The sequence below is a fragment of the Rhagoletis pomonella genome, unplaced genomic scaffold (assembly GCF_013731165.1).
Source record: "Rhagoletis pomonella isolate Grant_MI unplaced genomic scaffold, Rhpom_1.0 Rhpom_scaffold_00001, whole genome shotgun sequence".
NCBI classification, from domain to species: Eukaryota; Metazoa; Arthropoda; class Insecta; order Diptera; family Tephritidae; genus Rhagoletis; species Rhagoletis pomonella.
Genome location: NW_023458555.1, coordinates 19,141,902 through 19,143,720, shown reverse-complemented (window position 1 = coordinate 19,143,720; position 1,819 = coordinate 19,141,902). Strand labels below are relative to the sequence as shown.

General features: G+C 50.9%; 1 protein-coding gene across 1 annotated transcript in view; it reads left to right on the top strand.

Annotated features, from left to right (window-relative positions):
* The first annotated feature begins 11 nt into the window (after positions 1-11).
* Positions 12-1,819, top strand: part of LOC118740670 — a 4,078-nt gene continuing 2,270 nt past the window's right edge. Inside the window, exon 1 of the mRNA XM_036472288.1 lies at positions 12-1,819. Coding sequence (XP_036328181.1) covers positions 390-1,819 — 1,430 coding nt within the window. The 5' untranslated portion in view covers positions 12-389.

The window sequence follows — 1,819 nt, the reverse complement described above, 5'->3', positions numbered from 1 at the left end:
ACCTACACAACTTACATACACTTCTTCAACATAAAAACACACACATTACGCCCACAACACCACCAACAACAACAACAACATTCGCTACGCAATTCAAGCCAAAAACTACAACAACAAAAACAACCACTGCCACGCGCTCACTCGATGGTGAACTTCTTTGGCAGCGAGAAGCCACCGAATTCATAGAACGATTCCCTCAACGTCGTCGCCCACATGGCACACTTCGTCCGAGCGCTTCCGCTGGCGCGCTTTATAAGAAAGGCACTACCATAACTACCATCAATAAGCGCGCCAGTGGTGGTGAGCTGTTAACTGCACAGCAACGGCATCAACGTGATCTCTTCAGCGGCGACTTGGGCATACCAGAGGTGCGTTCCCATGTCGGCAGTATGGTGCACACTTTTGAAACGCTCGCCCTGCAACGTAAACTAGCCGATCAAGAGCGTGCCAAAGAGCGCGCCTGGGCACTGCAACAACAGCAGCAATGGGAGCGAGAACAGCTGCAACTACAACAACAAAGTAAGTACAATATGCCGTTGCTCACAAGCGCAGTGCACACGACCACTTATACATATGACACGCCCACACATGCGTCACGCGCATCACAGCACGGCACCAGTAACAGTAAATACCATCAACTCAAACGTAAATCACACGAATCGCGTCAGCGTCTAATACAATTGAGTAAAGAGCAGCTGCTAGCCGCCTTTGGCAGCAGTGGTGGTAGTAAAGATAAGCGCTCGCGCGCTACACAAAACCTTGCTAGCAGTTGTAGCGCACAAACGCTGCCCGCTGACAGCAGTGGCGGCATTGCAGTGGCAGCTGATGGCAGTCCGTTTAAGCGGCGCAGCACTTTGAGTCTGCAGCGCGCGGAGCAAACGACGCGCGCCGCAAATGTTGACGATGATTTGGCGCAACAATTTTGCCATATGGATGATGATTATCGCAAAAATCTTTTTGGCACATTGGCAAATCGAGGGCGCGCGCCAATGCTGCATTTTGCGATGAGCAGCAGCAATGACGTGAGCGGTGACGCAAACGCTGGTGCGCATTATAATAGCGCGCATGGCAGTCAAGAATGCGAGAACAATGACTTGAGTATTGAAAACGATGAGACCTTTATTGTGAATGCCGCTTTCGATGAGATATTTGCCGGCTATAGCGGCGTCGACGATGATGAAGAAGAGGTTAACACTGCTGGTGGTGAAGAGCAATTGGTCAGCCTTAGCGAGCTGGACGACGATGTCTTCAAATCGCTCAACTCAAGCCGAGTCAATAATCTAGACTGTCCCGGGAGCACACCAATGAAATTGCCGCTACTGAAAAAGGCACCACCGCCACTGCCACCAGCTGCAATACTAAAAGCTTCAGCAATTAAAAATACAGCGCCATCTTCGACGCGCAAGCGCACTATAATGCCGCTTGCCAAACAAAAGCAACGTTCCACTACGCTGCATAATCTCTTCGATCGTCTGAAAGCGTCGCAGTTTAAAGCAAAGCGTCCCTTCGCCAAAATGCCTTCAGACAGCCTACTCAAGCAGGACCAGCTGAGTATCGAGCAGATGACGCATGCGTTGCATAAATATCCACCACAATTAGATTTGTACCGTGAGTTGGGCGAGGGTGAAGCCACCGAAGAACGCCCCGTGGTCAACGATGCCGCCGATCAGGACTTTCTACGCGGCTCCACACTAAGTCAATCGTTTGTGCGTCAACTACATTTGCGTCAAGATAAAGATAAGGCGAAGAAGAAATTGCCAGCGCCACCGCCGCCCATCAACGTGCGAGTACAATCGAACAGCGCCAGCGGTGGCGTAAA